This window comes from Epinephelus lanceolatus, chromosome 6 (assembly GCF_041903045.1).
Source record: "Epinephelus lanceolatus isolate andai-2023 chromosome 6, ASM4190304v1, whole genome shotgun sequence".
NCBI classification, from domain to species: Eukaryota; Metazoa; Chordata; class Actinopteri; order Perciformes; family Serranidae; genus Epinephelus; species Epinephelus lanceolatus.
In genome coordinates, this window is record NC_135739.1 from 20619162 (window position 1) to 20645476 (window position 26315).

The following is a 26315-nucleotide window of genomic DNA, read 5'->3' on the forward strand; positions in this document are numbered from 1 at the left end:
CTCAAAGAAACCTTAAGGTATTCCTCCAGGGTTATTTGAGGCCTCCGTTTAACAGGTTGAACTGCAACAGGTTGAACTGCGACACGCTGAGCGGCCTCAGGTGTTTCAGGGGCCTCAATGTGACTGAATGAGTCACACTCATGAACAGTGGAAATGCTGATGCAGTTTATTACATTTTGAGATGCTATAGATAAAAGCAACTTGTTAATTCATTGTACTTAAAAAAAAAGTTCTGTTACAGCAAGTGCCAACATGAGTTGATTCATGATCTGTAGATTGCATACAAGCCCTGGATTAAAGAACATAAAAAAACATAGCACTCAATGTTTGATGTAGACAGCACTCGATCCCAAAGTAATGTCTGATGCACAACATCCACAAATACACAAAGAGGCATCCTGATCTCACCAATTTTGTACTTTTCCCCCCTTCATTTTTCAACACGTCCACATGGTGGTGCTCTCACCAAAGAATAAATAAGGAGTCCCACCTCTGTGGGTGTGGTAGCTCTGCTACAACCACAACTACTTTAAGCTCTTCCCATTTTCAAATCCCTGAAAACAATTACAAACATATGGCACAAATCTCATTCTGTCAACAGCACATCATATATCTCCATAACATCTGTGTGTTTGTCCTTGGCAACGCAAACATCTCACACTTTCTCTGAATGGGGAGGGAGTCATTTTGGAAGGTGGTTTATAATTTCAACATTTATTACGATGTGTGAACTTGGAAGCAGCACTGAATGGTCAAAGAGTCACTTTGTGGCCACCACAAAAATATCAGTAAACTTAAAAGCCTGGTTGTGTTCTTCATTTTACTCATCACCCTTATTATTCTATATGAACAGAAAATAATGGATCCCGGAGTTGTAAAAATGCTAAAATAGGTCCCTTTGAAAAGTAGTAATATAAATTAGAGCTGATCCTGTGACTGATCTCCCTCCATCCAGACGCCTTCTATTGTGGGAATGTTTGTCTTTTCTGCGGGCAGGAAGTGACGTCTGCCTTTGAGCTGGACACAAAGAGGAGGACTGGAAGTGACAGCGGGGAAACTTTTAGAGGAGACAATCTGAGGAAAGACCAACAAAATATTGTAAACAAAAAAAAAATATATATATATATAAAGGTTCCCTTTCTGAACAAATATAACAAATAGGAGATAAAGAAAGGGAATGAAAAGAGAAGCGTGTGTTTTCCACAATGGGGAACAGAATTGGTAGCAAAATTAAGAAAACAAAAAAGATATTTACATTTAAATAAAACAGGAGCAAATATTCAATCACATGACGTCTGTGCCGTAAGCACAAGCATGAGTTCAGGTTTGACACAGACAAGCAATGTACATGCATTTCATTTTGGTACTGGTTCTTTTACGGGCCAGTTTTGGTTTGTAAATGACGAGGCCGATGTGGAGTGGCAGAAAGGTGATATATTGTACAGCTGTATATGAGCTGACATATTTTGTTCATTCACAAAGAGAGAGATTATTGGCTTCTTGTGGCTTTAGCCCTTTCTGACAACAAAGAGGGAGCCAGATAGTTTGATATAGAGCTGAAATGCAGGTACACAGTTGTACACTTTCAGTAAGCATGCACATACAAACAGTGAGTCATACACAAGAGTATCATCCATCCACAGTCTGAAGGGTGACGGGGTTGAAAAGTGCCCCTCACAAGCAGAAGACGACAGCCTACGACAGCCAGTTAAATGTCCATGGATCATCACAAAGCTCCACCTCCTCTGCACTGGAACAAGGTGGTACAACAGGTCAAAGCCAAAACTACCAGCATCTTGATAAAGGCTTATGTTTTGTGTGTAGTTTGAATACAGCAACAGGAGCGTATCCCTCCGGGGTCATGTGCTGTGTGGCACATGGAGAGGGCCTGTTGAGTCTCGTTGCGCAATGTGATGAGAACAGAACTGCAGCATGGGTTTACAAAGCAGCTGCCATGTTGGTATCTAAGACACTGTAGCAGCCAGGCACGTCCCATGAAAGAGTCATGAGGGATTTTGAGATTGCATGGTTATATCCAGCAGAGGCCTTGAGCCCTTGTGATGGCATGGTCCACAGATGGGACGAACATCAGCACATGATGACGACAGAAGGTGAGGCGCCAGTTCCTCTGTTTCCAACAGCTAAAGGGGGGGGGGGGGGGGGTGTCAATGTCAGGAGGCTGCCATATTGGCTTGTTTGATGTTGAGTCAGTTAAAAGAAATAATAATAATAATATTCATTACAATTTACAAATTAAAAAAAAAGGAAAAGATGAGTGTGCTTCCAGCACTCACAGACCCACTTCCTTTACTAACTTTGGAGGGTATTAAAAAAACAATCCCATTGCCAACTCATTAGATTGTCCCAAGGCTTTTGGTCAACAGAGTGTGAATGGTTAAAAATAAAAAGATAAATAAGAAAAAAAAGGGGGGACGAAGGAGGATTGACAACATGTCTGGACATGGTGGAGAGCCTGAGTCACCGCTTGTAATAGGCACCTGGAAAAGATGGAGGAGACAGAGAGATCTATCAGCAGCTTCATACATCACAACACAGTTTAAGTTGGATCATAGTTGTTGTGTTGTTTTTGCACTTTCCAGACATCGGTTTGTCTTCTTTGAGATCTGGGATTTATTTCTGCTGTCTGCTTTCTTCACATAAGTCTTCTGCTCATGTGAAACAAGCACTGTTTATCTCTCTGTGAAATGCATCACTAATCAGGGCGCTCTGCTGGTCGAGAGGTTGAGGCGAAGACCATCTGCTGCTGCAACACCTCTGGTTCATTTCCTGTCATCTCTTAACTGTCATCTTACTAAGAAAGGCAACTGTTTACTGGCTGTTGTTTTATTTTTGATTTTGTTCAGTGTTCTTCCCCTTTGTTTTACACCCTGTGCTTATATATTTGCAAAAAAATCCGAAAGAGTAACGATGAGAAAAACAAATGTACAGAAACAAACAGAGCACTTTTTAACTACTCTCGAATTCATAGTATACAAACAAATAAATAATAAACATATATACATATAAACAAATAAACATACATTTTTTGCACCCCTTGTTTTCATACATCAAAGGAATGAGGTTTTTTACTTTAACACCAACTTCCCGATTAATGCCATTATCTAACAGCCACAACACACTCATTGAGCAAGCATTGTCCATTTTATTTTTTCGGGATTAATACATTATGGTTAGTGTGTTAGAGCAGAGGAAATCTATTTGCATATTTCTAGCTTTAGCAACTTTAGAATCAACACTTCCTTTGCAGAATATTTGCAGTCGTGACAGTCATGTTTTGTGGACGCACACAGCTAAGAGTACCATGAGAAAAGAATCACATTAAGCTATGAAAATTGTCCGAAAGAATAAAGATCTAATATGGTAAAAGAAAATAGTGAGCAGTGATGTTAACAATATACAATTTGTGATTAAATTAATGAAGAAAATACACTTGCTCAAGTAGTGTAAGTGCAATTGTGAGGTACTTAAATTGCGTATTTCTATTTTTTGCTACTTTATACCTTTACTTAAGTAAGATTGTGAATAAAGGACTTTTAATTGTAATGAAGTATTTCTATATTAATGTATGGCTACTTTTAAAGGAAAAGACCTGAATACTTCCATCACTGATCCTTAGTCTTTCTTTTGGCAGCTCCTGCTATTCTTTTGTCTCCATGTTCCATTCTCATCCTTGCCCTGCTGTATGAGAAACTCTGTCCGAGCAACTTTAAGTTCACTTTTATAACAGCGTAAAGCATAAAATGCGCAGTACTGCAAATTTTACAAATCGAACAGCTCATTTCACTGTTGTAAACTGCAAGCCAGTTAGCCTGGCACGTGTCTTTGGATTGCTGCTTCACTTTACTAACGTTACAGTTACCTGTCTTGGAGACCCAGAGGATTACTGTTGTTAACACTGACATCACTGGCTGTGCTGTTTGCGCTAGTCCGTTCAGGTTCCGCTGCTTTTTTCTGAGTGTAAATCTACGTTTTAGCCCATGGTTCATGTTGCATGCCTTCAAGATAACATCATTGAAACCTGTCTGTATATGTTACTGAGAGATGCGACAACAGCAGAGGCAGACATAGCTGTGCAGGGGACGGAAGTTGGTCTGTCTCATGCAGCATTCCGGCCAGTCCGCCCATGGGCCACATTCCACACCAGTGCAAACACTGACTGAACATTATTTGTTGTAAATGAGTGCAGAAATTTACCACATTTAAGTGCCAGATGTGGGGGAACAGATAAAATTATGCACAATTACCCAATACAATCACGGCGCTGGGGTCCATCCTTATTTAGTCTGATATGACTTTTTGCTAAAATTAAGCAACACAGCCGCTCTGTCACGCGGACATCATACCTTTGTAAGCAGCCTCAGGTCTAGTGGGAGCGCGAGGCGGAACAGCGTGGTCCATGTAGCCGTAGCCACCAGAGTTCACATTCTCATAGTTTGGTGCACGAGGCTGAGGAGGCCTGAGACACACACAGGGAAAGACAGAGACACAGAGGAAACAACAGAGACAGGAAATTAATGAAATAATTGAGTTTCTTCTTCTTGACTGACTGGAAATATTTGGTCATGAGCAGTAATGAATCTTGTACCTAGCAGGCTTGTGGTTCCTCTGCCTCTGGTATTCATACTCGTCTCGTGTTCGGGGCCGCACTACTTCCTCTGAGTTTGGCTGGAAAGCAGCAAAAATTATGGTTCTGGTACCACAGTGGAAACGCACTTTCACAGAAAATAAAGTCAGAGGCTGCAAAAATATTCCACCACAAAGCACACATTTTAAAATGGAGTATGGTTAGGGAAAATTACCCTGTAGTCTCCCTCTGCCCGCCTCCTTTCCATTGCCATCCTCTCCATGGCCAACCTCTCCCTGTCCCTCTCCCGCTCCTTGTCTTTCTCCCGCTCTCTGTCATGCTCCCGCTCTCGATTCCTCTTGTACTCCTTCTTCTCTTGTTCCATTATCAGTCGGGCGATTTCCTGCCGGAGCGAGACATCAGACACATCCACGTCAACTAGATCATGAACACAACCACAGAAAAACCTCCAAATCCTTTGTGACTCAGTGTGTAGGCGGCAGGTCGATTCCGTCACATCATATTTGTACTATACATTCTATAAAAATGAGATCTGCATGTAGAAAACACCTGTTTCACAGCCATACTTAAAAGAGCATTAAATAACTATAAGGTCACTTCCACAGTAGTAGAAGCGCTCTTCTTACATAACCTTGGGTCAATCTGGTTTAGACATGGCTTTATATACTCAGGGTTATATGACAATAAAGTTAATTCAATTGGCTCGGCTCAGGAAATGAAAGGATATAAAAAGAGGACACAGAACATAAGGAAAGTTTCCATACTTCATGCCCACTCACCTCATCCTGTGCCACTTGAGCTGCACGCACATGCATCTTGCTGGCCTGAAACCAGAGAACAATCAAAAAGTCATATTCTCCCCGGAGTAGAACACAAGAACACACTGTCCCGATGTTATATAACATAGGAAACGATTGAGGTTGAGGCTTTAAAGTATGTTTTTTCAGGCCTCAAGTCATTTACAGCAAAGACTGTTAGGCGTATTTATCACATCGTGCCCTTCCTGTGCGTCTTTCTCACAACATTTGCTCCAGATATTGAAGCTGCTGCAACAGTGTAGTTGCATGATTATTTATAGATATACTACAATGTGTAGACTCATACAGAAGTAATCCCTCTCAACCTATGACCCAATAGGAGTGTGTGGAGGTGTATTTATTTGCAGAGACTCTACCCTCTGCCTGTACTTTCTTATTTTCTGTGCTCAGGCATTTATGGGCGTGTCCCCCCACAGCACTCAGGTGAGGTCTGGACTTTATAAAAAGGACGTGACCAGGTGCCAGGCTTTACTTTCACTTTCACTGGTGGGCATGTTTACAAACAGCAACTGACAATCCTGCATAGTACACCTTTAAACATGCCAAATGAAAAGTAGACTTCACACATAATTTAAGTGACCTTACATGCTTTTTCTTTTAGAATTTTTCTCATGCTATTAAACGAATTCTATAGACGGCTGAAAAATTCCCCATGAGACCAACAGTGTACAGAACCGATACTGTACTAGTTACAATGAGCCTATTATTTCTGTGTCAGACTTATCATAAGCCTTCTGTCAGACTCTGATAACAAATTTATTATCAGCTCACTAATGTTTTATATCTGACCTGACTTCCCATTCAAGCATCATTCAGAAGCTGGGTTGCTCTTTGTAGCCTTCAGTAATATCAAGTTTAATTAGGTCTTGGTTTACATGCACAAACTGCACAGCAGAACACAGCAGCTTAACGTGGGAGCAACTGTTAAACGTCATTTTCTCTGGGGTCTCTGGGATTTGATTTTAATCTCACACATAAAACTATTTACCTTTTATATGCACATATAAACTAAATACTTTCCTGGTCCCTTCCTCACCTTGATTTCCTCCTCTTGCAGTTTTCTGGCCACCTCCATGTCCTTCAGTTCCTGCTCACGGATATCAAGCTTTGTCAGCCCTTTGGTGGCCTCGCTCACTCCGTACTCCGTTTCTGCTACCACTGCCCCACTCACTCGGTGCACGATACGACCTGCGGATGTCAGCAAATTTTATTAACAACAGATAAGGGCTGCCAACTAAGGGTTATTTTCATTAGCCAATAATCTGTTGATTTCTTTAGTCTTTATTTTCAAATTTTACAGACACCAGGAAATCATCCAGGGCTGTCTTTCAATTTCTTATTTTGCCTGATTTTTGGGGGGAATTTTCTCTTGATAAATGACAAAATAATTAGAATGATCAGAATAATTTTCTGACTGATCAAGTGATTCATCATTTCAGCACTAAAACAGATCCATTCACAGTTGGATTAAAGCCACAAGGCACCAAAAAGGGCTTCAGAGCGCTACTGGTGTTTGTCACTGTGTTTTGTTAAATGCAACCAGCTCGCCAGCCCTGAAACCCTTTGTGAATGCCAAATTTTAGCTCATCAAAATCCAGGAAGCTATTCTACTCCAAAAATCACAGCACACATTTCAGTCTCAGCACAGTGTAATCTTGTCTTGCTCAATACAAAACCTAGCAGACAATACAAGAGTGAGCAAACCCCACAGCACAACAGCAACACATCCAATTATTCCAAACCATCAAAATCTGAATCACATCACTCATCAGAAATTAGTTTTGGAATAGTTGTCGCCCTCATGAGAAGAGAAGAAATTAGTGTGTTCATTAGTGATTGCGATGCTAGATCAACCCACCACCTGAGATTGCCCAAGCAAAAAAACAACTGCAGCACACCACACAAACACCCCCGCAGAGCCCAGAGGGGGGCTCAGGCGGTACCTGTATCTTCGCTGGGGTGAGAATGACTGCGTTCCCTGCCAGGACCCTCACCCTGCTCTTCCAGCTCATCAAACACCTCGTCAGGGCCGGAGTGGACGCGCTGACGGCCCCCAGCCCTTCTCTCCCTCTCACCATCATCCCCTTCCTCCTCCCAAGAAGCCCTGCCCTCCCTCGGCCAGTCCCTGCTGTGCCCAGGCTCGTCGTCAAGTCCTCTCTCCATGCTCCTGGTTCTCACTCGTTGCCTGTCTTTGTCTGTCTGTCTCTGCCTGTCTCTTTCTCTTTGTCTGTCCCCACTCAGTCCTCTCTCTCTGGATCTTTCTCTGTCTCTTCCTGCTGCTCTTGCCCCCCTGAGGTCCTGCTCCCTGTCTCTCCTCTGCTCCTTGCCAATATGCCTCTCCCATTCTGGGTCTCTGCCCCTGTCTCGGTTATGTTGCCTATCCCGATTTTTGTCCCAAGCCTTGTCTCTATCTACTTGGCTTTGTGGTGGAGGTGGTCTGCCTGGTCTTTCCTTCCTCCTCACCACTCTCTCTGTGTCCTCCCAGCTTGGGCCCCTGGCTCTGCCAGTCTCTGTGGGCTCATAATGTGGGTACCTGTCCCCATGCTTGGCTCTAGAGGGCAGCAGGTGCTCTGGATATGGATCTGCATGTCTGCTTCGCCCCCCTTCTGCCACTAGGTAGTGCTCAGGGTATCTGGAGCGGCTGTGGGGTGCTGCTGGGTCCTGCCTTGGGTACCTGCTCCTTTTGGGCTCTGTTGAGCTATAATCTGGGGAGTGATCCCTATGTGAGCTCACTGGAGCATAGGCATCGTGTCTGCCTGGGGACTTGTGACGAGCGGGTTTGTCCAAGTCAAGGGGTCTTCGTGCAGCTGAACAAGGCAGAGAAGAAGGAGCGAGGGTGGGATGAGGGCGGTGTGGAGAGAATGATGAAGATGATGGTTGATGCAAACATGGAAATGTGAAAAAAAAACATAGATGGGATTGGAATGACGTAAGGTAAGATGGTTAGTAAGCACTGGGTTAGACAAGCACCTGTGAGGACAGTGATGGTCAAAAGACAAGTTGTAAAGAGTGTAGGAATGAGCTGCTCCCAAAATGTTTAGATGGTTACTACCCTGGGATTATTTTAACAAAGGCAACAAGTGTTTAAAGCCTAAAGATTAGGGATGCACCGAATATTCGGTAACCGAATATATTCGGCCGAATATTGCAAAAAAACACACATTCGGTATTCGGTGGAATAAGTTAAAAGCAAGGCCGAATAATAGCGGCGTGTTTTGATAATGCAATCAAACGGCGTGCCGTGACGGGTGGAGTAAAATGTCGGCAGTGTGGCGATCCGTCCGTCATCGCACTCACATTTGCAACTAAAAATAGTTTTGAGCAAGCAAAATAGGCTTAAATCATTCAGCACACTGTGCCAGTACAGATTTCAACCAGCAGCAGAAACAAAAGGCGAATCCCACTGGTTGTGGGTTGAACGGGGGTCACAGACACAGACAGTAATGAATTCCTGTCAAATACGGTGGCCTTCGGCTTACCAGCGACGGAGAACTCGGTTCCAATAATATCCTCTTCTTGGCGTCATGACTGCCCAAAAGTACCTGAACGGCCAAGCCAGCAGGTATGTGATGTGTCAGAGGAGAAACGAGCCGTTCACATTACTCTTTGTGGCAGGTAACGGTCCACAAACCTCACTGCACTTTAGGGACTGTTCGTAACTTATGAAGGGACTGTCAGGGGAGGAGGGTGGCTGGTTGATTTTTATTTCATTTATTTATTTTATTATGATCCCCCCTATGTTAATCACTGATTGATGCTGTTTTTGAAGTATGAATAAGTCAATAAGTAATTTATTCCATTGAAATATCATTGATGTATTATAGAAAAGCGATTTATCTTTTTATAAATGACAAAAGGCACATCTGCCTCATTTTCGCTGTGGTATCGTGATACTACTCAGAACCATGATATTTTCATTGGTATTGCACAGTGGGTCCCAATTTTGGTACCGTGACAACACTAATCTGGAGGGGGTTCATCTGCAAAAACTAATGAAAAACTAAACAATGATATTCGGTATTCGGTACTCAGTATTCGGCCAAGCGTTTAATAATATTCGGCTTCGGCCACAAATTTTCATTTCAGTGCATCCCTACTAAATAAAGATGGTATATTAATGCAGGATAGTCCTAAAGAATGGAAAAATTTCAAACACTTCAGAATTTTTGTGAATTAACACTATGTTCTTTAACAGCTTGTTGTTTGATGGACATAATTCAAAACTAATGTGTGGCACACATCATGCAATAAAAGCCAATACTGTGTTTTAACAAGAGCACGACTGACTTAAAAGGGGTAAAACCAGGGGCGTTGTTTCAGCAAAAGCTAAGGTATGGCAATATGACATGATGCCACAGAGCTACTGATGATGGAGTTTCAAAAATATGAACTTATAAAAAACTTCACTTTGGTCTTTGACCTGTCAGAAGTACATACTATGCTATTGAAAACTGTTTCAAAGGACATGAAGCTGTTTCTCACATTCATAATACCTCATGCCTGCATGTAATGCACGACTTAGTGAGAGCAGTGAAAACATCGGACCTATTTCGGCGCATATTTCAGCACCACAGACAGCGAGCGGACGTTTAATTATCATTAGTCATGTGTTTAACTTCACAGAAAATAAAATAAATTAATTACAAGCTCATTTCTAGAAGATAACCAAGGGGCCTGGTGTATGAAACATAGTAAAACAAAGGCCAATTTGGTACAATACTGTATAGGCGAATTTATTGGAGTGTCTCTCCAGAGACCAAAAATACAAGCTTAACATGCTGACATGAAGAAGAAAACCCCACATACAATCAGACAGGCTTCAAGACATCATTTAGACAGGCTGTCTACAGCAGCGGAGCAAAATGCTTTCACAACACACAGATAACTCACATAACTCATAACTCGCGGAGGAGCGAAGTGGCGAACAATTTGATTCAATAACACTCGTATTCACTGATGAGCATATTATTGACCTATTTAAGTGCAATACAATGACTACAGAACCTCTCTCTTTTTTTTCTCCTGATTCCAAGGTATGGCAGCTGCCATACCTCGCCATACCTAAATGACGCCTATGGGTAAAACTGTACTTGAGTTTGAGAACAACATGTTCATGTCTTACGAAAACCATCATGCTGGGAGTTGGCCTGTGACTGACAAACGTTTGAATGAAAACAAATGAGTGGAAAAGCACCTTGAGGAAGCACACAGCAGAGGCCAGCACTCAGTCAGCTCAATGGAATTCAAGTAATCTAACCGGCTGTTTGACGTCTACTCGACGAGACTCTGTTCAACCTTTTGAAAAAGTAGGCAGGTACAAAGACAGCCTGACTCGTACCTTCTCTGGGCTAGCTTCAGCATTTGCTCTCTTCTGTCCTATCTCACTTTCAAATACACTTTTTCTCCTCCTCCCTATTTTTCCCCATTGGTGTATCTGTCAAGTGGAGACAGGTTCTCCCCCATGCTGGTTTGTCTGCCACTGTAATCCACTGGATTAAGACAAACACAGCTAGCAGCCCCTCATTTCCTGAGAGGAGCAGCCAATTACATGGCTGGATGAAAAGCAACATGATTTCTCAGAAGTGTGTGTGTGTGTGTGTGTGTGTGTGTGTGAGTGCGCCTATGTGCCTAAGGAGGATATAAAAACTAGTGGGACGGAGATTTAAAATGAAACGCTCACAAGCACAAGATGGTGAAACTGCTCAGAGATCGAGCCTCAAGCTGAACACTTTGTGCAGAGTGACAAACCTGCAACCTGTAACCTGCATGAAATGTATCTGATCACTCACTGTGTCGTCAGGCCTGATAGATGGAGGGTAAACAAAGGAGCTGAATCTCTGTTCTACTGTGTGTACATTCACACTGCCACAGTTGAATGCACACACACACACAAAGAGCAGGGACATTATAGGTGAGCAGTTATGCAACTTGGAAGGCAATACTGCAAACATAGTGAGCTTGGCAGTGGCACAAATATTCTAGTATAAATATAGCAGGGCAGAGTTGCACGGTCAGCAAGGACGAACTGAGGCTTTATCCCGACCACCTGCCATGTGTGACATCTTTAGATGGAGGTAAAGCACCTGGACAGCTGGTGATCTATACAGACACAACAGGACAGGTAGACTGACAGCTGGGGACATTTTCGCAGTCGTGTTTATGTCAACAAAGTGTAGACAGAGACACTGCACTATTTAAACCACACCTCTACAGCAGTTAGTCTTTGTTCACGACTGTGCCTGTCCTTCTGTCCTGTTTTGCATCCCATGTTTAACTTCCACTCATATCCTGACAGGCTGAGAGATAGAAAAACCTTAAACTCCTCTTAGTAAGTAAACAATAATAACCCAAAGTGTCAATACAACAGCACACTGGCAGTGAAAGTCTCTGGAATAAACTGTATGTGCACTACAGTTGCTAGAAACTACTTTTGACTGTGTCATTGTTATTTATATTAAGTGATAAATGAAAGTTAAAATACTTTTTGTGTGATATCACAATATTTTTAGGCTGTTTTGCAATAGTTGATATGTACATTTCAAAATCTACTCTAAACCACTGTAGACTAGAAAATAGAAAATACCAAAGCACTTCAGTAAACTTCAGTTACACTAAAGTTTAATAAAGTAAACTGTTATATAATAAAATTAACTGCTGTTTAATGAAGTTAAATAAAATAGTGCTACAAGTACCATTATAATTGAGTTAAAGTGTTGATATAATGAAATAAATCCAAGCAGAACTACTGGTGCTTTTATTCTATACATTGGGCTCGTCTCAGGCTGAAAGTGTTGATGTTTTTGCTGTGAACTTTAAGCTTCCAGTCAACAGTCAGCTGTCAGCAGTTCGCACAAAATTAAACTGTTACAGCGGCGTTGTTGAACATGAGAATTTATTCACTGTGAAATAAACTAACACCTCTCCAGTTCTACTATTTGCAAGTTGTACTGGTGCTCCATGGTTGCAAAATGCGACTGAACAGTGGCAGTCTTCAGCGCTACAGATAGTGTGTGATGAATCATGTTTGTGAGTCTTTTTTTTGTTTGTTTTTGTCTGTGAGAGAAAGAGAAAAAAATGACGTGATAATTTAATTTGTTGTTAAGGTGTTTTGGTGTTCCATGGTTGCAAAATGCGACTAAAGAGTGGTGGTCTGCAGCTCCGCAGATACAAAAACACACGCCTCACCTGCTCACACACCATCGGCCAGAAGAGAGTGGCCTGGAGGAGTGTAGGAGTGTGTGATGAATCATCTTTGGGTCTTTTTTTCTTTTTGTGTTTGAGAGGAAGAGAGTCATAAAGAGCAAAGGAGAACTGAAACGCTGAAGCAAGTCTTGTACCGGTGAGTTAAAAGTGAGGTGATAACTTTTACTCTCTGTTTGCGATGCAGTTTTTTTATACATGTCAAGTGAAACAAGCCGCGATACATCGAGTATAAAAGCTCACACCTATTTTATCTACTTTGACTAGAAACACAAACAAATGAAGTGCAGAATATCTATCTGTCTATGACATGAGTCAAATGTTGCATTATTTGACAAATTCAAAAGTTTTACCACTAATACAATTTCAGAATCCTTTATTTCATTTGAACAACCCTACTGTATGATTTGATTCAATTTGAAAGCCGAAATTTGATCAGATTACTTCTGAACAACTGGGCCCTAGGCACCGAAAAGCAAAGCAGAGAAAGTCGAGACTGATTGTTATTTTCCTCCTCTGCTAACCATCTTGGAATGATATGAGTATGGTGTGTATGCTGAACACAAACAAAATCCAAACACAACATTGCCAAGGGTTGAAGCAGCAAAACTGGGAGTCAATCTGCCAGATTAGAGTCAGCAGGCTGACAAAGCTGCGGAGAAAAAAGCCAAACTTTTATGAGTCAGAAGGAAACATTATAACTGTGTGAAATATGCTTTCCTCTTATACTCAAAGTCACACCTACGGGTCAAGAACTAAAACTGCATTCAGACCAAGCCACACACTGTCAGACTGTTGCCGTTCTCATGCTGACAAGCTGATAGCACTTTACTATAAAAAGAACCATAATTGAACCTGCATTTGTCAACATGGAGATGACGCAGGATGCAGGATCAACCCCGATCTTAAGGTGAATTGCCTGCGCAGGTTACCTGACACAGGGTTACACTATTTACAAAGAAGTCAAAGAAGAGAGGGAGATTATAAATGAGCTGCTGTTTTTCTTTCAGCAGAAAATAAACAGACCTCCAGTGGGATGAATCACACGGTCGGGTGACGTGTGCGTGAAAAGACTTGAAACAGATTCCAATATGTGACACTGGGACAAATATGTTATAGAAGCATAACAAATACAGATTTGCGGGTATGTGACATCTAAATGCTTTCCTCAATGCATTCATTACCCACTAACCAGATATTCATTTAATATCTGAGGTAAAATCTGCTATCAATGCACATTCTAGCTGGATCTTAAAACTGGAGCACTGTTAAACCCATTTACGCCGGTGTTTGCTCTTGAATGGGAGCGAAATGACAAATTATTTCTCTGTAGGAACATGTAAGCCTCCCTTCAAGGTTAATTATAAGCTTATAAATGCATTCCAAAATCATTGCCTCGAGTCAGCCACAATCTCCAGCACTGTGCAGCATCAAAAGCACACCCTCACACATCTTGAGCTGAAAAAATACCAGTCCACGGGAGAGGAGCTATATCTTCTTGTGTCCTGACAGAGAGGAGACAGACACACACACAGACACACAGACACACACATACACACACACACACACAGAAACAGCCACACATCAACATGAGCCACTCGTACTCTCCCTACCTCCGTGATCCTCAAAGTACTCCTCCTCAAAGTTTGCTTCCAGCTGCTTCTGTCTCCTCTTTTCCTCTTTCATCTCCTTCTCCTGCAGCTTACGAGCGATGGCCTACAAACAAACAAGGCCACAGTAAACATGTCGTCCCACGGGTGAATGAAAAAAGTCTCTGTTTGAGCCGATCTGTGACAAATATGTCACTTTGTTTTGAGTTGCAGTTTTTCTCTTTTGCCAGTCAGTGTAGCTTCACACATATCAAATTACTGTGGCAAGATGCATCTGTCCCTGATGTGTGTGCCAAACTTGGGCCAATTAGTGCATTTTTTTCCCACAGAACCACAGAGCAATGAGACCCAGCATTTCCTCAATTTAGGGCAAGAAATAATCCGTGGCATCTCAGCTATTTTGAAAGATTCACTGTCAATTTTAAAAATGGTGGAGCCCACCCTTGAGGACTATACATGTAATACCTTACATGTCAAATTATTTATTTATTTATTTATGGACCCCTACTGAACCATATCCCTTTGTCTAATCTCATTGTGTGTATAATAATAAACTTAAATCTCTGCTCTTACGTAGGGTATAAACATTGTGGAAAAAAAATACAGGTCAGGTGACTGTAGCCGTCATTCCATTAACACAATGAAGAGGCACAAACAAGGTGATGATTCAAGTGGAATGACCCACCCAGTACAGAACATCGATACTAGAGGTCACTGAAGGCAGCATGTGACCAACATTGTGCTTGACTGGGCAGAAATGTCAGTATGGGTGCGTGTTTCTTACCGCATCCTTCTCTTCCTGTTGTCGCTGTTGTTCTGCCTGTCGGACCAGTTGATCCTGAATTTCCTGGGCGATCTCAATGTCTTGACGCTCACTGACGTTACCAAGGTTCATGTGTACGTAGGGAGGGATTTTGGAGAATATTACAACATATATACAACTGGTAATAGCTTATGGATAATAATACAAGCTCTAACTTACAATGTTTAATTAGTAACAACTGTAATTGTATGAGGAAGAATGTGGAGGATTATCTTTGTTCCTATATTTCTCTCAAAGATATTTGTTTAGTACTTCAATGTCTCTCTTTCTGAGCACTTTCTGCTGATGCTTCAGCTGCCATCCTTCTGATCCTCAATACTATTATCTCACTTCTTTAGATACTACACATCTTATTTACCCTTTTGCACCAAAATTAGTGTGTATGTGCAGATTTTTTAAAAGTGGGGAAACCCCTTAAAATAGATGATAGACTCATTTTCCATGGCCTGCAGTAACAAGTATGCCTTTCTTATATGTTTTATTTTATTTGTTTTTTTTACTGATGTGTCACCTTTGATGTCAGAAACGCACCACACAACGGCGTTGTAACAGTGAAAAAGAAAAGTAAAAAGAGGCCAGAGAAAATGTTAGTTGCTTCTTTTTTGTATCCGTTCCTTTTTTGTATGTATTTCAAACTCTGCGCAGACGAAAGTGCTGCTTGGATGGAGATAGACGCAGTTTGTGGTGGCCTGTCATTGCATCGTGCCACAAAGGGGCACAAATTAGTGATCTACCCCGGTGTCATGTTTCCATCACGGCTGACAGGAGCTGGAGCCAATAAATACCCATGAATACTGCAGAGCAATTTGTCTCAGGAATGAATGGCAGTTGTAACCTTTCCCACTAAAGACAAAAGCCAGATGTTAGTGGCTGTAAGTGGCTTTTTCATCCAGTTGAAAAGGAGCTATAGAGTACATTTAAGCCTAACGTGCCATGATGTTAAAGATAACTCTAGCCTTCACAGATCTGACTGCATTAATACAGCAAACTAAGACTTAATAACACTAAATACATGACATTTCCTAATCGTGAAAATATAAATTCACAATGTAGTATACGTGAATGAACCCACAGTGAAGTAATATCTGCACAACAGTTGAGTTAATCATGTAACACCAGAGAGAGACAGAGCAGTGAGCGCACTACATAAGACACTGAAGTTATTTAATATGTCGTGAAAGCGTGCAGCCTGTGTGCTTCAGGCAGGAGCAGGAATATTCTCGCCTGATGCGATGTTGATCTTAACAGCTCGCTTTGGCTCACTTACGTCTTTAAAGATGTGATTTTGATAACAACACCATCTGCCTGGAGGGCTGTTATTAAAGGTTATTCCCAGTTTGTGAGTGTTGACGCACACAAGTGTAATGCTTTACTTAAAAGGACCAGTGACAGCTTAAATAGCTTGTGTTGCACCTGTATTTGACCCGAGCAGCCAACAGCTCAGGAGGACTTAAACTGACAAAAGTAAATAGTGTGTAGCATGCCTTCATCAGATCATACTAAGATATTAAGTGATGCTGTGTGTGTTTTGTTAAGCGACTCAAGAGTGGGTGTATCTGAAGTGGCATTGGAAGGTGCAGGGTGGATGGCAGTGTGCAGCATGACAAGCAGTACTGGCCTGCCTGCATCGTGGAGGAGCATCTGGCCTCTCCCTGGGGATGCAATCCCACTACTAAATGTCTGCATAGCTTTGGACGTGCAGCTGAAACTGACCCAAACCCAACAGAAAAGATGATTATATATCAGGGCTATGGGGACACCACACAGAGACCACAAAAACTGTGAAGTATCTGCTTGGGCTGCTTGTGTTTTCTCCTCTGTGTTTATTAAAACAACACATCAAGCTGAAGACAGGCTCCCTCTCTTTTTCAGTAATGCTGGAAAAATGTGTATTTCGTGATCTTTTGTTAACACAAACTGAGCGCAGACATTAAAGTCAGCTACATCTTATACTATACTGAATGTATAACTCAGTCTCCTCAGTGATCAAAAGTACATCTAACCTGGACAACAAAGCCAAACATTCACATCTATGCTCTACAGCACAAACTGAATGAAAGAGCATAGACAAGCTGGTAGTGAATGAAAGACTTGACCTGCTAATTTATGACAATAAAAGGATTAAACCTGCTCTGAACGATATATCAGTTTGGAGTTATCTACGGCAGGAGTGATGGATCAGTTTGCTGGTGAAGCATAGATCTGTCTGGTTATAGGGTTTGGGAGTAATTACACGAGATTACACTAATCTGAAACAGATGCTATCAACGAAGCGGCAAATACTGTACACAGCTATCACTGCAAAAGTATTCTGGTGACTTCATGAAGTGTTTGAGGGTCATTTAATTTCAGGAATTAGACCAATACAAATTCATGATTCTACATTTAGAATGGTTACAGCTACACCTAGATAATTAAATAAAATTACAACCAGATAAGCGCTTTCCAGTAAATGCTAAATCTAGTGTAATTTATCATATTATATATGTGCAATTAACTTATACAGTGTTTGTGTACGGTTTTATTATCAATTTCTCCCAATGGGATTGTACTAAAGTGAATCACATTATTCATCTCGTTATAAGGCATATAATGACCCAAGGAACGCAACAAAGAGCTCAAGGTATCACCTTGGCCTCCAAATTCCGCAGATACCAATCCGATTAAGGGTCTGTAAGAAGTCCGGGTACTTCAGCACACAACCCACAGGAATCAAAGTATACGCCGCCAACACCCTAATGCTAAACACCACAGGACATTCTCAGTGGTTGTCCGTCCCATGACTGCTTGACTGGATTGGGATCTTGGGAATCTGAAAGGCCAGACTGACACCTTGGGCTTTCTGTCAGCTTTCTGATGTGGCATGGCGCATCACTCTGCTGGGGAGGCCACTGCCATCATGAGGGGGTGCACTTGGCTAGCAACAGTGTTTGGGTGGGAGGTGTATGTCAGGTGGCATCTACATGAATGCCAGGCCCCATGTTTCCCAGCAGATCATTGCATTGTAACGAGATGATCAATGTCGCTCACGTCACTTCAGTAGCTTTAATGTTGTGGCTGAGTGGTATTCATAAATGTGTGTTGGTGTGTGAGAAACACTCACATTTCAACATGCTGTTTCTGGGTCTGGACCTTGGCCCTCTGATCCTCCTCCTCCTGCAGCTTCTTGGCCACCTGCAAGTCTTTCTGCACCAGACGGCTCTTGTTGACGTTTGACGCCAAGTGGCTCTCGACTGTTAGACACAAACATATAAGCACTGCCCTTAAAACATGTACATACAAACCAACAGGAGTAGGTCAGCTGACTGGACTGCACTAGTGAAGAGGAATTAGATGAGTGATGGGCATAGCATAGTGCTGTGGAGTTTATTTACAGATCCGCACGTTCTTGATGTTTTCCTCTGAGGAGCAGTAGTGTTGTGATGGTCTGAACAGAACAAGATAAACATTGAGGACACAGACGCTTCAGTCTTTGGTGATAAACAGAGAGCGCTCTTAGTCACTGAGAAATGAATGTTCGCAGCTGAGGTGCCGTTCCAAGGTTGTGTGATGGCACGTTGTGGGCCATAACAGATGATAAATCCTACTTGCTGACGCACATCGAACACTTGGTGAGCATGGAGAGCATCACTCACTCGCTCAGCTCTGTTTCACCTGGCTATCGATCTGTTCCCAGCTTTCATGTGAAGAGGACCAAATTACGTTTGGCAATTTACCCGAGAGAGGTTCCATAAAGTTTCTGCTTTCTGACCGGTGGGACTGAAAGAGGAAACTGTGAGTCACAGCTGTGGCAACCTGATAAAAAGTCAAGGGGTTGACATTGATTTTTTTTTGGATGACGCCGATCAATTGTTTAAGTTTATGACACCTTACGAAAAAATATCTGAGGGGAAAAACTGATGTCACAACTCAAGATAGGGCTATCATTTATCCGCTGCCATATTTTTCAACAGGGAAATTGATTCATTTTCAAGGCAGCAAAAAAAAAAAAAAAAAAAACAAACAAACAAAAAAAAAAAAACATGACCAGACATCGTGACATTCGTTCATTCAACAAACTCAACCTTGACGAGGTCTCGCATCATTGAACAAAAGGGGAATTAAGGTTAGAAAGCTGGACTATCTGAACCTCAGACATATCAGTGAAGAGCTGAACACTGAAACCGGGAAAACACATTCTAGAAACAAACACGCCAAGTGCTGACACAACCATAAAGAAATGTTTTCCATGCGACATTTGGATGCTTCACTCTCAGCATTTTAAATGGAAATAAAAACCAGCTTTAACTCCACGTTATCTCAAAGTGATTGCACTAAAAAGCCTCTTTTGGGACGGCCATCTGTTGATGTGATCCAGGAAAAAAGGGACACTGCACATTAAGAAAACTATCAGGCTTTGTCAGCCAGCATTCTCCTCAGTGACCTCCTGGGTCAAAAGCGAAACAATGATTTTTCCAGCTCAGTGCAGATCAGTTAGCGCAGCAACAAAGGGAGCAAAGGGAGATGAGCCTCGGTCATGGATCACAAAGGCTTTTAAAGGGTTAATGACAGCACATGGACAGGCGGCCAAAGTCCAATTAATCACAGCTAAAACAGAGCCTAATCTGCACTTAGGGTACAGCTGGGTGACATCTGGCCTTATTTCTTGTAGAGCTTGTTGCATAATTTACTCTAATGGTGACTCGGAATGACATATTTATGGAAACATTACAAAAAACTAAACTATTGTGCTCATGTTACCACTGTCTACACTCTGTATTCATCAATCCCTGCAAATCAAAAGCTCACCAAACACATCTGAACCGAACCAACTGCAATCACATTGCACATTGTTTGTGTTAAATATGAGCATGTTAAAGTCCTGGAGGATTATTAATGTGCACCTCCTCCTGTACTGCCTTAATATACACATTCAGCACATCCAATGCATCAAAACATTGTTTTCTAGTTGGAGCCGCGCCTCGTTTTCAAACTGTATGGTTTGACTAAAATGAGCAATGACAGCAATACAGTCCACGATGACCAGCGCTAAAATCAACCTGTGTAGTTGTCCTTCCATGGTGACATTAGAAAGTGTCACATTTATTCTGCAAGTGTACTCTTCTTCAACGTTTTGTTTACTTCCTGGATTTTTCCCTCATGGAAATTCTGACCAGTCAAGAGCAGCTCTCTTGTGCAAGGCATTTTATCTGGTCCGCTTGTAAATGCTGCCATGAGAACACAAACCAACTTGAGGCAATTATGCAACTTTGTAATAAAATTAGTCCCTGATTCGGACCAAAGCAAGACAACTCTAGGCCTGAGAGCAGAGCACCCTAAGTTCTTGCATAGCCTAATAGCTGAAGCCTCTTTCCGTTGCTTCCTGTCATTTCTTTATGTGCGTGTGCAGGTGAAGGATATGAGGAGGTGTGGTGGCTATTAGCCATCTGCAAATATTAATTTGTGTTGATTCTTATGTTATGTCTGGGTCACAAAGTCTCGCTCCAACCCAATCCAGCAGGAGACAACAGACAGAGAGGGGCGAGCAGTTCCTGAGAGAATTTCAACAACAAAAAAACCCTGAAGCAAAATAATATTAATGTTGTAATCATGACGATATTTCAGAAATTCATTTAATGCACTTATGGGGGGTGGGAGGGATTCTGCAGCATGGGAACAAACCCTCCTTAGTGAGTCCCCAAAGTGCCTTTTAACTCACGTGAAAAAAGATGCCGGCTAATTACACACATATGAGCTCACATAAAAGCACCAGCTAATCTAATGAGGCATGCAGGGACAAACACTTGCACAACACATACACACAAAATGTTCCTTTACAGACACACACACAGACACACACACAGTTAGAGACAATAGTATCTCACAGAGTGTTCCCTTGCTGAGCTGACTGTGCCGTTTAACTTCAGATCCAGCTTCTCTGTGCTACAGCTGCGGCACACACAAATGAGTGTGATCCAAACAAATCACATGCACCAGCCCACTGTAGTCTGCCTCAGCCCTGCCCTGATACAGTACTGTTGTGGCATCCTGCACTATTCACACAGTTAACTGTGTGGCTGAAGCAGGGTTTATGTAGGCTTTAGCAGGCTGCAGCCACTGACGCTGCAGTTTGTTAGACTTGACAAATTTTCCAGAAGGAAAAAAGAGGAGCATCGTGGACCGCATTCATTTCCTACTGCGACGTTCTTAAAACCATCATTCATAGTTTGTTCTTTTGCAAGGTAAGCATTAGGTGACCTAGAGGAGGAATGCAGCAGGGCAGCTAGACAAAACAGTCTACAGTGACGCAACGGTCTGATGCAGAAAACATTACAACAATAAATGACTTAAGTGTTTAAACAGACTATCTGGGGGAAAGGGAACAGACCTACAGTATCTGTTTGAAGCAGACGTCCCGTTTGAAGTTGGAGATACCTGTCTCTTAAGGGGATAACATACTGTCTGGAAACCAGACGAATCTGTGAGCTCATGTTTTATTTGCTCTGGGAGATGCATCTGGTTCCCCTTCCCAGGCCAATCACAACTCTTCATCTAATGTGGGGCCCTTGAGGCATTTTTGAAAACAGCAAATAAGGCTGCAGCCAAGTTCTGCCATAATGTGCTGTGATTGGCTGGTACTACTGAGCTGTGAGCGGCCATCTACACCAGGCAGACTTGATTTGCTCAGCGCCACGTGTTGAAAACTAGTTGATAGTGGCCCTTGGAAACTGAAAAAGGACTGAAAGGTTGCAGAGGAATTTGCATGTGCGATTTGGTTGAGTGAAAAACAAAAAACAAAAAACAAAAAAACACTGGCTAATGTGTAGTTTCTTACTTTCTTGCTCCTGAAGGTTGTAGGCCAGGCAGTGGTCCTCCAGCACAGCAAAGTCTCGGCACACTGAAAAAAGACAGAAGGAAATTGAAAAAGAGTACTGAGAAAGCCAAAGTTTAGAATTAGTTTCAACTACTGTATGCTTGTCGACTCAGACTCTAAACTGTCAGCTGAGATGTTAGATCTCTATCTGACATTCACAGTTTCAGGTGTGTTACATCCGGCCCATCTGCCCACACACATGCTTACACAGAAAAATAACTAAAATCTGACCCACGATCAAAAACAGGAAAGTAGGCTAAATGGATGCAACTTAGGAGAGAGCTACTCTTGCTGGTGTTGTGACTCATATGATGAGCTGATAGGTCTGCTTTACAACAAAAGTAATGAAAAAAATTGCAACATAATTAGTATTATCATAAACATGACACAATTCACAATTTACAGTGTGAAGTTCGGATTTGCCCTGTGAGGCTACTGGATGATACTGAAGCAAAATCCAAAGATGTGTTTCATATCATGATGCTAATATGAAGAGACATTTAAAAACTGTACATCTAGATTTCTCAGTCTGATAAAAAGTGAGGCCATCTGGCCAGTGGTATGTGGTTTGCTTATTTTCTGACTGTAAAAACGAAGTGAAACTGTGAATGAGGAACGATCGCCCTTAGCCTGTAAGAGCCTAAATAAAGACTGATGTTGAGGGAGCTCTTAAGCTCTTCCTTGAAAGTTATTTAGAGTTGCGAGAGGCATTAAGAGAGAAGTAGGTTTATTACTGAGAAGGTGCTGGTTTAAATCCACAAAATGTGACAAGCAGGTAAATACAGTACATGTGTGAAACTTCCCACAATGAAAAACTAATTGTGTTTATCAGCAAGGCACAGACAGAGGGAAATATAGTTATGTATATTTTAAATCAGATGATGTATCCTAAATGCTCATGTGGTTATATACGTCATATAGGTCTAACCTAAAATATCACAGCATGAGACCTAAAAATCTGAACAAACCGATCCACCAGTGAGTCATATTTTACTAAAGCTTCTGACAGCAATTTATAGCTGATTTTTTTACTAGGCCCATTATCTTAGTCATAAGCTCACTGACTCAAACTGCACATGCATGGATAAAATCATGATCTCAAATATCTGCATACAGAGTGTGAGATATTGTACTGCTTGTTTTCCCATCTTCACTACAACTCTAAAATCTTCAGCGGACTTTCCGTTAATAGTTTCAATATTACAGACTCTTCCAAAGTGCTGTGAACATTCATTCTGGAAACAATGCTTGTAGGAGGGGAGCTTTCCTCATAAAAACCCGATACCATCACCACACATCCATCTGAACTGTTCTAAAAACGAGGCAGCTTTTCTTCCTTTGAACATTGTGGATCTCCCAGTGTTCAAATGCTGACAGTTTCCTGTGTAGGAGACGGGGGAAGCTAAGGGGACCTTTAAGACCTTTCTTACAGCCTCAACTAATTATGGATGTGGACCTTATAGCGTAGGGCGAACGTACCCTGAAGCATGTGCCTCTACGTTTCAGTTGACATGGATCTAACTACCCTCTGCTTAGCATATATCTCATAATACTGCAGTAAAAAACTTTTCTTCAGCTGCAAATCTTGTGTAAACATCACTGCATCAAATATAGAAGGACAAAGTTAAGCCATGATTTCATCGTGCATGCAGCCACACACCACTTTGCTGTTGGCTGTGGTTCTGTTCAGTGAAGACCAAAATAAAGAAATATTTAACTTCCTTAGAGTCTTTCATTTACCTACTCTTGTTACATAATGAGAACTACTCACATCATACATCATATATAGTCTGCATGTTAATCCTTTCTGTGACACTTGTATTGTATTCACAGCTTTTATTACAGAGCCTAGCCACACTCAGCCTCACACTACCAAGCCCACAGCACATCATCTGCTCTCACAAAGATTACTATCCCCATAAAAAATTAATAACAGGCAACAGTCTATGACTATGTGTTGGCGTGCATTATTGACAAGCACCAAAACGCCTGGGACTCAAAGACAACACTGATGAGTGGTCCAGATTTTCTGGTTTAATACGATGGGAGGACACTGCGTGGATGCTTGGATTTAAACAGATGCTGTGAAGAGGAGGGCGAGACCTCCACAAAGCCCCCCACTCACTGCCTCCGACCAGTATGGGATTTGATTAACACAGAGCATTTTTCAACCATATGCCTAATCTTCTTAGCCAAGAAACCTGAGATTTATTTTGGCTGGTATAGCTCTACAAACCAGTCGTTTGAACTACTTTTGAACAGTCTGGGTTCCTCAAAAGCTCGTAGGAGTTAGCATTTAGGGAGAATGCTGTTTTTAACTGGGGTTAGTTTTAATGACACTGGCAAGTGACAGAAGGATTACAGCTGCTATAGTTCTCACACCATCCTTTGATCCCTTTGTGCTGGAAACAGAAAATCACCCTGACACCACAATGCACAAAGGACCACAAGAGTCAAGTCTTTGTGCTCCATGTACAGAGGGAAAAGGAAAATTACAAGCTCGGTTAATCTGTGAGTTACAGTACAGCAGTACAGCTCGACAGCTCACAATATTTACTATTTTCCCAACGCACGAGGGATGAAACTTAAACTTTTCCAGCAGCTTTCTCAGTCTTTCCCTCTACAGACCAGCCAAGCAGTGGCAATGCACGTTCCTTCTCTCTCTGACCAGAATAACAAGCATCCTGCTGAGCAGCTGCTGAGCACTAACAGGACGGGTCCTTCCTTCCAGCACAGCATCCCATCCAAAACCTGCTTCAGCGTGAAAGCAACAATTTCCACCTGCGCCTGTGCAGTACCAGCACACAAAGCTTTGGGAGCTATAAAAGTTATGAGGGAGGAGGAGTGACAAAGATCTTTCAAGATAATGTTTCAAAGCAGTTGCAGATTTTACAACCAAAGGCAAGATGTAACCGGGTATGTCAGATATGTAATTCAAAAGGAAGAGGCCACTGTTAAAGGTGCTCTCATCACAACGGACAAAGCATCTTGTCCTCCATATAACAACAGGCAAACACCTCCATGTGGGCAGCACTGAGGCTACCTGGCTCCTACACTGAATTCACACACACCGGTGTCGTGCCAGATTGTGTATACCCATCAGTGTGTGTCCCTTTGCCCACAACCCCTTTCACCATAATCCAAACATTATGTATAACATGAAGTGGAATCTGTTTTCTCCCTGCTAAAATAATGTCTCGCCCTCCAGCCTTGCCTGGAGACGGATTTTGACACCAAATCTGGCACGACGCCTGTAACCCTGGCTAAGAAGTCTAATCAGTGCTGGCTACCTGACTCCAGCATTAACTCTACTGACCTAGCATCAACTAGCAAGCTGTGCTAACAACCATCACACCAAAGAGAAACACCTGTGTTCACAAGGTTAGCATTAGCCTCGCCTGTGTCACCTAGCTACATATGTGTGATGCTAAACAGCTAGCAGCAGTAAATATGTTGTAGACTTTACCCTCTTTCACTCCAGGTAGTTTATTCTTGTCGATGCTAACGTTACATTCAGCCATGTTGTCACCGATAATAAGTCAAAAGACCCGTTGACGTTGAATTACGCTTCCGCGTATCACCGAAGGTTAACCGCAGGCTGATTGATCGCCTTAACTCATAAACCCGATTGATGGTTCAGGTGCTGGACGGCCCTTTTGATTAGTTTCGGTGGCCACCCTCTCTCGGTGCGTCGCTGCTGTACGTTAATTGCCTTGCAGCTACTCTGATGAAGCTAGCGTGTCAGGGTTTTCTACGAGCGTCCCTCCCTCCCTGAACCTTCATACAAGCAGCCAGCCAACTGTCAACGGCTCAACACACCACTTCCGGTTACACATGTCAAAATAAAAGACTCGGAATTTTCAGAACCAGTGTACGGTTAATCACAATGTAGGTTATCACTTAGAGGGAGTTTGCCCTGGTGTTTGGTGCATACAATAAACAGATTAAGAGGAAATAAAATTAAATGCAAAAGTCAAGATCATATAGAAACAGAAAACTAGAATTAGTGCCTCCAGACACCAGACAAGTTTCTCTCACAGTTAATATCCATGCCTGTGAAAACACGATTGCTTCACACACATCTTCCCCCTGACAGCACAAATTTATTCATTAATTTATACAACTGGCAGAGTTTAAGGTGCAACCAAGATCAGTGTCACTAATTCAGTATCTGACCAAATGTTTCCCCACCGATTCCTGAGATATGACATTGTGTAATGGACAGAAAAGTGTTTAATGCAGAACATTATCCTGTAAAAAATGAAGCTGACCTTTGACCTTTTGGATATTAAATGTCATCATTGTATCCTATTAGACATTTGTGTGAAGTTTTGTCATACTTAGCACAAGAGTTCTTAAGTTATGACCAAAAACATGTCTTGTGAGGTCACACTGACCTTGATCT

At 42.0% G+C, this 26315-nt stretch overlaps 1 protein-coding gene across 2 annotated transcripts; it reads right to left on the reverse strand.

Moving 5' to 3' along the window:
• Positions 1-143: 143 nt before the first annotated feature.
• ccdc50a (coiled-coil domain containing 50a) lies at positions 144-25690 on the reverse strand. 2 transcript variants are annotated; one of them, XM_033622279.2, is made up of 12 exons: positions 25377-25687; positions 21872-21934; positions 18161-18290; positions 15019-15109; positions 14238-14340; positions 7368-8231; positions 6461-6612; positions 5386-5430; positions 4821-4988; positions 4607-4686; positions 4365-4477; positions 144-2498 (listed from the first exon to the last, which is right to left on the reverse strand). In XM_033622279.2, exons 1-12 carry the CDS (start codon positions 25429-25431, stop codon positions 2479-2481), a joined length of 1884 nt encoding a protein of 627 aa, XP_033478170.1. In that variant the 5' UTR covers positions 25432-25687; the 3' UTR covers positions 144-2478. The 2 variants fall into 2 exon arrangements, with proteins under 2 accessions (XP_033478170.1, XP_033478171.1); XM_033622280.2 differs by lacking the exon at positions 7368-8231 and having other exon boundaries at positions 25377-25690.
• Between the last annotated feature and the right edge of the window lie 625 nt (positions 25691-26315).

Bases quoted from the DNA above. Each gene is read 5' to 3' on its own strand.
- ccdc50a (XM_033622279.2), bottom strand. From the start codon at position 25,431: ATGGCTGAATGTAACGTTAGCATCGACAAGAATAAACTACCTGGAGTG. The intron at 14,341-15,018 runs GTAAGAAACACG...GTTTGTTTGTAG, and splicing joins AACAGGAAGAGAAGGATGCG to GCCATCGCTCGTAAGCTGCA. The intron at 6,613-7,367 runs GTACCGCCTGAG...TGACATCCGCAG, and splicing joins TCACCCCAGCGAAGATACAG to GTCGTATCGTGCACCGAGTG.